The sequence below is a fragment of the Diuraphis noxia genome, unplaced genomic scaffold, assembly GCF_037042655.1.
Source record: "Diuraphis noxia isolate RWA-SAM2 unplaced genomic scaffold, SU_Dnox_SAM2 contig0001, whole genome shotgun sequence".
Lineage (NCBI taxonomy): Eukaryota > Metazoa > Arthropoda > Insecta > Hemiptera > Aphididae > Diuraphis > Diuraphis noxia.
In genome coordinates, this window is record NW_028301711.1 from 74175691 (window position 1) to 74187782 (window position 12092).

General features: G+C 27.6%; 2 protein-coding genes and 1 pseudogene across 2 annotated transcripts; 1 reads left to right on the plus strand and 2 right to left on the minus strand.

Annotated features, from left to right (window-relative positions):
• LOC149061668 (uncharacterized) overlaps positions 1-12092 on the plus strand; it is a 31416-nt pseudogene that overhangs the window by 17934 nt on the left and 1390 nt on the right.
• LOC149061670 (uncharacterized) lies at positions 234-7719 on the minus strand. Its single transcript, XM_089215898.1, has 11 exons — positions 7288-7719; positions 6098-6175; positions 3539-3742; positions 2922-3083; positions 2656-2847; positions 2446-2568; positions 2044-2196; positions 1864-1974; positions 1523-1785; positions 1003-1162; positions 234-438 (listed from the first exon to the last, which is right to left on the minus strand). Exons 3-11 carry the CDS (start codon positions 3732-3734, stop codon positions 320-322), a joined length of 1479 nt encoding a protein of 492 aa, XP_089072024.1. The 5' UTR covers positions 3735-3742; positions 6098-6175; positions 7288-7719; the 3' UTR covers positions 234-319.
• On the minus strand, positions 3916-6012 carry LOC149061671 (uncharacterized). The gene has a single exon (XM_089221061.1). It carries the CDS (start codon positions 6010-6012, stop codon positions 3916-3918), a length of 2097 nt encoding a protein of 698 aa, XP_089077187.1.

The following is a 12092-nucleotide window of genomic DNA, read 5'->3' on the forward strand; positions in this document are numbered from 1 at the left end:
ACATTTATAAAAGACATGCAATAAATGTTGGCCTAATTTTTGTATAAAATATTGTAAATCCAATATTTAATTTGTATTGCAAGACACCTAGCTAGTTAATGAATATTTATAAAAAATAAATAAATTACCAACGCATTATGATTATTATATTAATTATATTTATTTATTAATACAAAAAATATTGATGCATTATAAAAATCATTATAATATGTATTTCAAATTATAATCTTTAGTATCCTTTTACATTTTGAAAAATTAATAAAAATTAATAATAAGTATATAGAAAATTATAAAATTTAATAATTAAAAGAATATAGAATCATTTTTTTTTTTCAAGTCTTTTAATATTGAAAGGAGCTTGTGCCAATACATATTTTATAACTTCCTCCATGTCATTTTGAGTAACGTTTTTGAATTTATGATTTTGTTTAACTGCATCTGCAAGTATAAAATGTATTGGAAATCATTATTAATATAATAATAATTAATAGGTATACATCAGTTGGGTCAGTAATTAATCATTACATACTAATTATTTAAATATTAGAATTAAGATAATATTAAGTTATTTAATTCAAAATACTAAAGAAGTTGATTAGATGTAAAAATATTTATTGATTATAAGAGCAATAATAAAAATCTGCATGCATTATTTATATTTTTTTAATGAAATCTAGAATTATTTGGAAAAATTGATTAGGTAGTCACAGTTGTTAGCGATTATGTATTGAAAACAAATTTAAAACTTTAAAAACGGAAAAATTTCTCTGCTGTATAGTAGTTTTCGAGTGCACCTCGCCATTAGGTAGGCCACTCGTAGATGTTTTAAATTTGAATTCAATGATAAATTATTGTATATAATAAAAAGTGATTCTGAAGAGAAATTATGATCTCTATCAGATTAAGAATTAAGATATCAATATTTTAGGATATTAATATTTATTCATCGCTCTATTCAGAATCTAAAATAAATTAATAAAACCAATGTAATTGTGAACTTACCAAATATGACTGAACAAACAGCCAATTGTGAAAACTTAATTTTTCCTTTTTTCCCGCTAAATGAATACAATTTCAACAACTCATCTGTAAACAGCTTACTCATAATCCTTTTAATCATTGACTTACAATGTTTTCCACCGATGTAAGATAATTGATTGGTCTTAAAAAAACAGAAAATAATTTGACTATAGGTATGGGTTATAAATAATAATGTTAAAATAATTAGGGCTGTGAATCTGATTATTATAATCTGATACATTCAATATTCTTAAAACACCGTACAATTCATTAAAAAATCAAAATTCTAATATAAGAGTCAATAGTCATATAGAAAATAAAAAACCATTTTATGAATAAAAAATTTTAACATTTAAACTATTTCAATAGTTCCTCAATTAAAATAAAAATATTCATCAATGGAAAATTATATTTTGCAATAAGCTTAATAAAAACGCTTATCCAAAAAATTCTCAGCTCTATTCAAAAGTAATTAATGTTTAAAATATGTTGGTTAGTATACCAAATTAATTCTGAATTTGCTATCGCCAGATATTTTATCGTTAAACGTCTCAAGGTCAATTGTATTATCCATAGGTAAAGGACAGTCGATTATATTGTTCAATAATGACTGGTTATCTGGATGACTAGCATGTGAAATGTCTTCAAATTTGGACTCAAATGTTTCAAATCTCTGGCTCAAATCCAATTGATTGTTTACAACTCTTCTTAACTCATACTTTATAAAAGCCAATCTATGCAGGACATCTTTTTGAAAACCATTATCTATATTGCAGGAAATTTTAAAACCATATTTGTATAATTGTTTTTTTTTATTAATGAATATCACACAATGTAACTTACCCACTGATTTATATGAAATTATATTAGTTAATGATTGGTCATCTGGGGAAGCGGATGTATTATTAAAACTGTCATTTATTTTCACAAAATGCTCATAATTTTTTACAATACCTAGTCATGGATTAATGCATATTGTGTAATTATTAGTTTTGATAATTAGAAATAATTAATTTAATTTACCTGGTTGGGATTCAATAGGTTTTGTTATATTTTTATCAACTTGTAAAACATCAGTGGTATTAATGTCATTATTATTTCCAACACTGCAGTCCCCATCATTATCAATTGTATAGTCATTGCGGTTTAATGGTTTTTTAGTTATAGTTTCTGTTACTGTAAATTAGATTACAATTTATAAATTATAATAAGATGTTTCTATATTATTTTAATAGTACCTATATTATATTTTTACAATGAAAGAAAATAATTTGCAGATGTAAATGTTTGTAAATGCAAAAAAATAGCTATTTATACTGAGTATTGTAGTAAAATTGTATAAAATGTTCATCTTTTACTCCCAATGCCGTCACTACCAACATTTACGCGTCTTAGGCTGAAAATAATTTATTTAAACCAACATACCTTCATTTGCAATATTATAAGAAAGTTTTCTGGAGATTGATTTGGTTTGTGAATGGTGATCCATTTCTTTGTAATAGCTGCTGTTTACGATTTTAGTATTTGGAGAAATTGGACTTATCAAAACTATATACAAATGGGATGTATTACTTTTATTTATTATTTTATAGTAGGTATTTCAGAAAAGTATAAGTATTTAACTATCACATTTACTTTTTTTCGGTGACGGTGACCATCCACTCATAGGTGTATTCCTAGCTTTAGGTTTGTCAGTACTATTGTCATCATCATTTAACCCACATTTAATTTTTTTCGGTGACGGTGACCATCCACTCTTAGGTGTATTCCTACAGGAAGCTTTACGTTTGTCAGTACTATTGTCATCATCATCATCATCCTCAGATGCTAAATTAAAAAAAAATCTTTGTTTTTTAACAAACATCCAAGTAGTTTGGTATTTTAATATTTAATGTAGATACCTGAGTAAGTTGGGCAGGAGGAACCGGGCTCCATTATATTTTTTAATGTTGTACCCTTACTTTTCCGTTTGGTTCTTACAATATTATCATAGTCCTCGGCAGATGATATATCTGTTCTATTTAAACCTTTTTTTGTCATTTCTCGAGCTCTAAGCAATGAATCTATAATATTGTACATTTTTAAGTATAATGTATAACAACTATGAATATGATAGTATGAGATATATCAACATATTCATTGATGTTCTATACTGATTCTTTATAAATGTATAATATAATAATATGTTACTATTAAGGTTATATTATAGTACTATTATGTTTATGTTATAAGCAGGACTTATTGCTGTCTCGATAGTTAAATAAGTGACATATTATGGAAATTACATTCAAGATATTAACCTTTTATAGCTTATTATTGATGAATTTTGTTTCTTAGTGCACAAACTTACAAGTCATGTTGGTTTATTATAACCATACCTAACTTGGAATGCAAATTAAAAATACATAATGATACCCATAAATAATAAGAAATACCTAACTATAAATATAACAATACCAAATATACACTAAATTAAAAACTATAGTTAAGTTTACTTAAGTTTAAGTAAGTATTTTACCAGTTGTTTTCAATACTTTGGCGTTGAAATAAGTATATTCAATTTCATTAGGGACACTTCTTCGCTCAATTAGTTTTCTAATTGTAGAATGATTTTTGGTTATTGGCCAGGCACACTTATTATTTTTAAACCAGTTTGTAGGAACAGCTTCAATAGAATTATCTTCGGTGAAAACGACCACTGAATAGGTATTCATTTTTATACCTTTATAAAATATAATACATATAGAATACAGTAATAATTTTGTTTATTAAATTAAAATTTCACACATTTAGCAAATACAAATTATATAATAATAACTGATAATTTAAAAATATTTAAAAAGTGACAAAACAATAAAATAAAATTCTTAATACCTATTATAATTAATATTCACACTATTCATAATATGTATGTATAATAGGATATGCAATACTATGGTTGAGACTATAATCATACATAATCATATATTTAGAAAATTCCGTTTCAATATCAATAATTGTAAAATTTTTTGATAGATTACCAACTTTAGCTATACCTAGCTTCAAACTGTTAATGGGTTTATCAAAAAATGGTTCAACCTGAGTAAAACTTTTACTTAAAAATACATTTTTACCTGAACGAGGATCATGACATATGTTTAGAATTTTAAAAATGGATAGTTTGTTTTGTTCTTTGAAACCAATATATACATCAGACCCAGACTTAGTATTAATTTTAAGGTTATTTTTAATAAGAATTTGAAATTGAGGTCCAGTATAATGTTCAGTTAAAGGACCATTGGTATGTTCTTTTTTGAAAGATACATTGCTATTATTATTGACCAATGGTTTGTTGAAAGTTATGAATTCTTGGTAACGATTTATCACCTGTTCCAAAGGTTTTTCATGTTTCCTAACCATTTTTTTTAAGAACTTCATGAAATTCTCAAAAGGGAAACATGAACAATTATCCAGGGCTCCATATTTTCTGTAATCATCAGCAAGGTGTATTAAACCATGTATATTAAGAGAAGAAAACTGTGCCCCATATAATTCTTCAAATGTTTCTACAAAATATACGAGTAACTTTTCAGCAAACTCTACACGATTCATACTACTGTGTGGTGATAACAGAATCCTAAAGGCTACATGTAAACATAGAAAATGAGAATAACATTCATCTGTAATTACACCTTTTAAAACAATTGGTCCAACATATACTAGCATAAATTTAAACTCAGTAGCCTTAAACCTCAAAATTTCATTTAACCCTCTAGTCTTTCGAGGGAAATCACTTGTAATAAATGATTTAATGGATAAAAGATGATTAGATATTTTTGTTACATCACAATTTTGTAATCGAACTGATACAGATGCATTTTTCATCATTCCTAACCAAAGGAGAATTAACTTTTTCATAACACCTAAGCACCCTAAATGCATATAATCTAAACTGAAACATGTAACCATATCAATATATGGTACTTCAGTTAATATAGAAACATCATTAGTGACATGATGATCATCATCAGTACGATTTAAAAAGTCACTATGGGTTCTTTTACAAAAAATTGTTCCCAAAAAGCATGTTGTAAAATTAATCCTTTCACCCACAACAGTGCATCTTGAACAAGAATTGTATCCATTGAAATTCTTAGTGCGAGTAACAAAACTTCGAGCAGGAAGATCACAACTTATTAAATCTAAAACAACAAACTTAGTACCAAATTCCGTAATCATGCCACTATAGGATAAACGTTTAAGTTCATCAACCATATCACTCAGAAACAAATTACTACATTTAGGTTTTTCTTTCCCCCAATAAAGACCTATTATAAATAAATTCGGTTTATATTTAGGATAACGAGCATAACCGAGAATGGGCCAGAATGTACTTGAAGAACTCTTGGTCAGTGGTAAGCCATCAATCCCCACAACTAAATTAATTTTTTCCTCAAAAAGACTCAAATCATAAAGAGATTTTAAACCATTTTCAATACCAAAATGGTAATATAAACCAGGATGAATAGTTTGAATTTCACTAGATTGATTTTTCTTATTTGTTTTTAAAATTGTTCTTGAATCAATAGGAAAATTGTTGAAACAACTATGACCTTTTAATATTTTTAACAAACTAGAAAAAGATTCCGATGTAATTGAATAATTCACAGTCCATTTCGCTAAAGAATTTAATATTGATTGTTTTTCATCAAATATGTCCAGCATATTAATTTCATGACAAATAGATTCATCACTACTAGAATTAGAAGTTATTGAAAAAGAACCATGTACAAAATTATTTTTTTCAGTAGCATCAAGTGGTTGGTTTAAAATGTTTGATTCAGTTATAAGATTATTAGAGCTCTCAGAACTTGACATAAAAGGGATTTCATAAGATGAACAAGATGGTTGAGGACCTAATTCAGGTTGGTCATCGATCAAAAAATTTACTGTTTCAAGTTCTTCTAAAAACCTTCTACGCTTAGTAGATTTACTAATATTATGGTTATACATAACTGAATATTGTTTTTGATTATATAAAAGTAATTATTTAACTTAGTAGGTAATACCTAGGTGTATAAATACAAAAATTACTTACTGGCTATCAAAGCTATTTACTATTAGTCTAAATCTATGGTGATCGTCAGATTAGGCTTGATATATGTGCAACAACTAGCTGAAATAAAAATATTGTATGTAAACATAATTATATTCTTATGTATAAATAAATTATAATTAATATACCAATAAAGTTTGATCATTATAGGTAAAAAGCTGCTATGTCTTAGTGTTTTACTTGTAGGTATATGCTAGGATTTATTAATTGTTGTCAGTAACTTTAATTTTATTTTTGATATTTCACTAAAAATTAAATTTGTACAAATGAAGATTTACAAATCATGATGATAAAAGTTGATGCATAACAGCAAAAACCAAAATTAAATTATTATTATTTCTTTACACAAATTTAGCATAGTCCAGGTAATATGCCTACCTAGTATCTTTAATTTACATTAACTTCAGTTATTGGTAATACCCTTTTTTCTAGCAATTGCATCTCAAAAACCATTGCTCATCCAACAATAATTAAAATAGAACAATATGTCGTATTATTATGCTTGTTATTTTGTTTAATTTGGAACACTCAATAGAGGAAAGTATTTTCTTTTTTTAATAAAAATAAATAGGTTAGGTTAGGATACTATCGGGGCGATAGTCAAAGGCGATGAGTAATATTATTATGATATGCGATTATAACTTATAAGTTAGGTAATTATTATGTGCATATAGGTATAATATATAGTATATACTCATTATTATAATATCTATTATAAAATTAGTACCTACTGGTTACTACCTACCTAGATATATTTCTATTAATTTAACTGCAAGTAGTGCATTTATAACTATATTAAAATTAGAGTCCCTATTCATAGATGTATTTAATATTTATAATAAAATAAACAAAACAGCAATACCTAAACTTCAAAACTATATAGTAGTTTCCAAATTATTTTTTTGCATCATGGTTCTTAACTATTTAAAATAAATAAGTAAAAGAAAATCAAAAAATACAGTAGGTAGTTAAAGTGAAAATTTTCCAAAATTCAATTTTCGATTTTATGGAATATGATTAGAAGATAATAGGTACTTCCTAAATTCTAATAACAGCTATAGTAAAACCTAGCAGCTTTTTACAAAGCGATCGGACAAGAATACGTCTATTATTATTTAGTAATATAAGTAGGTATAGCAACAATAATAATATTGATTAAGTTATATACTTACAACATTTATAACTCCATGTGTGATATGTGTCCATATAGGTATATCGTAGTGAGGTAGTGAGTATATAATAATAGTGTCGCAGTGCCAAATACTTGAACTTTCGATGTCGCACCAAAATAATTGATTATTAGTTATTACCTATAACGCGTTTGAGTTTCTTGTCTACGGGACAGTTTCGAGTTTTCGACGTCTCGGACTTGCTCGTGCGGACAGTGGACATGGAAAAAGATTAAATGCAGAATTGCAGACTGCAGACGCGCAATACGCGCTACGCAGAACAGCGGCTGAAATTCGTAGTTCGTACCGTCGTAGATAATGAGGAGTAGGGTGGGGTCGTAATTATACGCTTCTAGAAAATTCACGGATAATATAAAAATAGCCAATATTTCAAATTTTCCAATAGATTACGGAAAAAACAACTGTTCATTTATCCATGATACGCGATAGCTCTGGCATTATAAAATACTAATACGTTGTGTGCTTGCGTGTATATAATAAATATTACCTATCTTATATTAATATAATTATTATTCAACTATTACAAAAAATCAAAATAAAATAATAATTATAAACATTGAATAAATTATTAGTATTAACAAAAAATAAATATTAATATAGTTTAGTTATTTAATGTTACATCATAAGATACATTTAATTTCCAATTTGCATTGGAAATAAAATATATTTTATTCAACAAATAGAAAATAAATATAAAATATTAATATTAAAGAATGAATAAATAATGAGTTTTAAACCAAAAATAAATTTTTATTTTGTCATGTTAATTAAATGTTAAATTTTAAGATTTATTCAATTTTTAATCATCTTTAAAAATTAAATATTGTTAAACCAATATTTATTTGTAACTATACAATGTTTTGATTAAAAGGTAAAAAATAAAATATGTTATCAATAATTTATTAACTTTTAAATTTAAATATTTGAAACCCAATTCAAATTTAATATTTATACAATTGTTTTGATTGACAAATGCTGTGTGGGTAATAAGTCTGAGGAGTGTTCATTTTTCGACTATGTTCCCTGCAAGGATCGATGCGTGGTAAGTTTTTCAACTATCATTTAGTACTGTTCGAGCGCCTCAGTCGATGTATAGCCAATACGTCTATGAACCGGTCGTGCCGTTTCCCCGCCCGTCTAGCATGCTGTCACCGATAAGTGAAAACGCACGTCCGCCGTAGACTCTGTGAAACGTTGACCTAGTTAGTTACCCAACGACCTTTGTCAACGTACGGTCCGTCGTTCTGTCGTTGCGCTGGCCGGCTTACGGTTAAGCGTTGCCTGTGCTTTTGTGATCGCGACTTGATTTGCCGTTCACGCGACGCGTGCCGCCATATCAGCGCCGTAATAATCGTATTATAAATATCCGTTGCCGTAACCTCCATAGGCTGTGTTTCGCCGCTCCGTTAATCGTATTATTGTCTTTGATACGGTGCCCGGTCGTCCGACATAGATTATATTCACGTGTTGTTCGTGCGACCTGTGGTGATATTGTTATACGGTCGCTGTTTGGCAAGCAGCTGTGAATCGCCGGTAATACGCGTGCGTTCGGTTATGATTAAACCCAGTGTTGCCAGATTAAAAAAATTCAAATTCCCTTTTATTGATTTCATATTTCCCGTTTTGATTAAAAATTTCCCGCACCAAAAATTTTTTTCTCGCTACGCTCGTACTCACAATCACTGATAATATATCATTAACTGTGGTCAAAATGATAAGATAACACCATAGTTCTATAAGTTGCACACGCCACACACAATAATAATTAATAGTCTATTCTTATGTAATATAATTTTGAGGTACATAATATAATAATTAATAAGAAATACTTTTAACATCTACATAGCAATTTAATTTTTATTTATTTTGATACACTTTATTAATATAAAGGGCCACTTTATATAGATATAAGATACTAAAATGTAAATAATAAAATATTATCATCAAAAACAAATTATTAATGACCATTCTAGTCCTTTAAAAGTATAACATATTATTTAGAAATCATAATTTAAATAACAAAACATAAAATAGGATAATAAAAGTATAAGATTATCTTATTATCAACAAAAACAAATTATTATATAAGGAACACACTGCTTTTATGACTTAGAAATACCACTCTAGTCCTTTAAAAATTAAAAGTATAACATATTATTTAAATATCATAATTTAAAAACAAAATACATCATAGGATAATAAAAATACAAAATTAAAAAAAAAACAAATTATTATATAAGGAACACACTGCTTTTATGACTTAGAAATACCACTCTAGTCCTTTAAAAATTAAAAGTATAACATATTATTTAGATATTATAATTTAAAAAACAAAATACATCATATTATAATAAAAACACAAGATTAAAAAAAACAATTATTTTTTATACAGAGTTTTAGCGTTATGAAGTCTTAAATGTTCTTTTGTCACTTCAAAGTTGGTACAGTTAATATTTTTAGCCCCGAATGATGATCGAATTACAGATATTGAATTTAAGGTATCATCTCCCAACCTGTTACGCTTTTTAGTTTTAACATCTGTAACTATTGAAAAAATTCTCTCTGCTTCGGCATTAGAATGGGGCAAGCATAGACACAATTGTGCAAGGTCCGCTAGATTTTTGTACATTAATACTTCTGAGTAATCTTCAAGTTTGGAAATTTGATGCCAAAACTCCTCTACATCCAAAGAAATTAATTCTTTTTTTTGTTCTTGATTTATTAATACCTTGATTCTTCTCCATTCCATTGTTAACTCGTTTATATCAAATGGCTTATTGAATGTTTCTATTAAAACTTTAAAATTTATATCAGTACCATCTGTCAGTGCTATTTTTGGATCAATAAATTTTAGTTGTTTGAAAAATAAGTTATTGATTGGCAATCTTTTTTTAATTTCAATTGCAGCTTGAATAAAAAATTCCAAACATTTATTTTTTATTTCTGTTACAACTTCTGAATTGAAATTATTAATATAGTCCTCACATTCAGTTCCCAAAAAAACTCGATCATTTTGTAAAAAATTATTAGGGTCATCAACATTAATAGTATGGAGTTGTACGGTATTCAGAACGTCAGTCTTTATAAAATGTGTTAAAAACTCTTTGAGAATGTTTTCAGAAGCATCAGATATTTTATGTATCAATATGGTCCGACTTTGAAACAATGCATTAAATTTATTCAAAATATTTAATACATATTTTAAAAATAGTAAATAAGCCTTTGTATATGAATTTTCCATCGATCTTAAAATATTTTCAGCGCTAAGTAATTTGTCCTCAACAACAGCAACACGAAAATAACTAATTAATACCACCCAATATTCTAGTATACGAGAAACACACTGATGCATGGATAACCATCTTGTTGAAGCAAGTTTCAATATTTTTTTTCTCTCCATATGAAAATATTCTTGCATTTCTGTCAACTGTGAACAACGTTTAGCACTCCCTGAACAATACGTTGAAATACTTCTCAATAATTCTTCAGGACCTCTTGGCAATTTCTCACAAGCCTTCCCTGCAACCAAAGCTGATGAGTGGCATAAGCATCTCATCAATATAACTGATGGAACATCCTTAGTTAGATGACTAAAAAAAGAATTATGCTTTCCGACCATAACATTAGCACCGTCTGAAGCTAAACCCAAGATATTATTTAGAGGTATATTTTTGGAAACTAAACAATTTTTAAATGCGTCATAAATTTTTTCTGCCGAACCGTCAGTGGCATCCAATAATATAAGCTCTAATAATTCTGTTCTAACACGGCCTGTTGTTGGAGACATATATCTAACTAAAGCACACATAAATTTGTGATCAGTAATATCTGTGCTTTCATCTACAAGAATTGAAAACGGTAAATGTCTTAAATTATTTATAGTTTCAGTGGATTCGACATTTGCAATTATATTTTTAACAATACTTGTGCATTTCGTTCTGTTTAACGTTAAATCTTTTGCAATTGCTGAATCAGTAAAACATTTACCTATTACATCAGTTAAGTGATCACTGAGATAAAACGCCAAATTATGTTCAGCAAAAAATGCAGCCAACCTTATCTCGGCTTCTTTAACTGACTGTTTTTTTTCAGAATCAGACGTTGGACGTTGCAATGCATCTCTTATGTTCACTGAGGTCTTGATTAATTTTATTTTATCATTGTGCTTTTTTCCAGCAGCGTGCTTTTGAAGATCACTCTTACCGCAGTTTAATAAGGTCTATATAAAAGACTAACAATTAAATCATAAATGCAAGTAGTGTATTATTTTATATTATGTACCTTGCAAGCTTTGCATTTAGCTTTAGTGGCGTCATCTGGAACTTTTTCTAGCCATCCATTAAATTCAGCAGAAGTTAACCAGTCGTCAACAAAAAGTTTTGATCCTCGTTTGTATTTTTTTGGTGGCGTAACGGGGCAATCTTCGTCTGAATTCATTGTGAATTGTTTATAATTTAAATAGAAACAATTCATTGTGAATTGTTTATAATTTAAATAGAAACTATAGAGAACCTATATTAAAAAAATGTATTAAAACTGCAAAGTAATATAAAAGATGAAACTGTGTAGTGCATCTTACCGTCTGTACATAGGCCGATGGCGAATGGAAATTGAAGATTTTACTGCGGTCTGCGATAGCGATAAGATAATATAAAAATAAGAAATACATGATACATACTTTACGTAATAGTTTAATACCCATATTAGTCATATTACGCTATTTATTATTAATAGGTCTATAATAATAATGCTACAGAGCCTATATATATATATATTATTTAGGCTCT